The sequence below is a fragment of the Mus caroli genome, unplaced genomic scaffold, assembly GCF_978045245.1.
Source record: "Mus caroli unplaced genomic scaffold, Mus_caroli_1 scaffold_12, whole genome shotgun sequence".
Taxonomy (NCBI): Eukaryota; Metazoa; Chordata; class Mammalia; order Rodentia; family Muridae; genus Mus; species Mus caroli.
The window spans coordinates 35400708-35401677 of NW_028227267.1; the positions used below are offsets into that span (position 1 = coordinate 35400708).

General features: G+C 46.1%; 1 protein-coding gene across 1 annotated transcript; it reads right to left on the bottom strand.

Annotated features, from left to right (window-relative positions):
- Positions 1–207: 207 nt before the first annotated feature.
- LOC147001709 (eosinophil cationic protein 2-like) lies at positions 208–678 on the bottom strand. Its single transcript, XM_085828939.1, has one exon. It carries the CDS (start codon positions 676–678, stop codon positions 208–210), a length of 471 nt encoding a protein of 156 aa, XP_085685065.1.
- Positions 679–970: the final 292 nt, after the last annotated feature.

Here is a 970-nt window from a genome sequence, read left to right on the forward strand (position 1 = left end):
TGTCAGACACAAAGATACCAGAGATCTAGATTTGTACGCAAAGGTGTTTATTAGTAAGAAAAGATCTGTTCAGCTAAATTAAAGGTAGTTAGGGACAGGTTTCACGAGGACATGTGCTATATGGAGTGCAGACAGAGGAACTGTCTCTTCATTACTATGATCTTGCAAGTAGCAGATGAGTGAAGGTGCAAAGTGCTGGCACTGGAGCTAAAATGTCCCATCCAAGTGAACTGGTACCACTGGATACATGGGACTATCCTGTTGAGTTCTGGGGTTACAGGCAACTGTGTAGTACTCCACTGATCTTCTTGGTTGGTATCTGCATTGGGTATAAGGTGTTCTCCTCCGACTTGTGATGTTACAGACAGTTATATGCACCCGAGATGAACTATTATGACAGTTTCTACTTATATTGTCACTGCACAAGCCACTTGGATTTCCACACACACCAACAGCATTAGCAAAACTTGTATGAAGAAAAGTATTTAAGCCCTTACATGTTCTTCTAAACCTGTTAATACGCTGCATTTCAACATTACATTGGAGGATGGCATTATTATTGATATGCTGGATGGCAAACCACTGGGAAGGGGTTTGTCCCAGGCATGAGGCAAGCATTAGGACAAGTCCTAGCATCATCAGGAGACAAAGTCGGGACTCAAGCAGCTTCAGACCCATGTTTCCTGTGAGGAGAGAAGAGAAGTGACTCCTCCCACCTTGCCTTAGTTTTCCCTATGTCCTCCTGAAGGCCCTTGCTGTCACTATGGGTTCACAGTGCCACTTTTCCTGGACACTGCTCCATCACCTAACCACCCTGTCCCAGGCATAGACAGTCAGTGTCTTACCCCGTCTGCTTTGTGGATCCCATGGACCTGAGGGCTGGTTGTCCTGGAAATCAGGGATAATGGGTGAGCTCCATTTGGGCCCATAGATATACAGCAGGCTCTGTGGGTGGAGCTGGTGCAGAACC

Coding starts and splice junctions, on each gene's coding strand:
- LOC147001709 (XM_085828939.1), bottom strand. CDS start 678: ATGGGTCTGAAGCTGCTTGAGTCCCGACTTTGTCTCCTGATGATGCTA.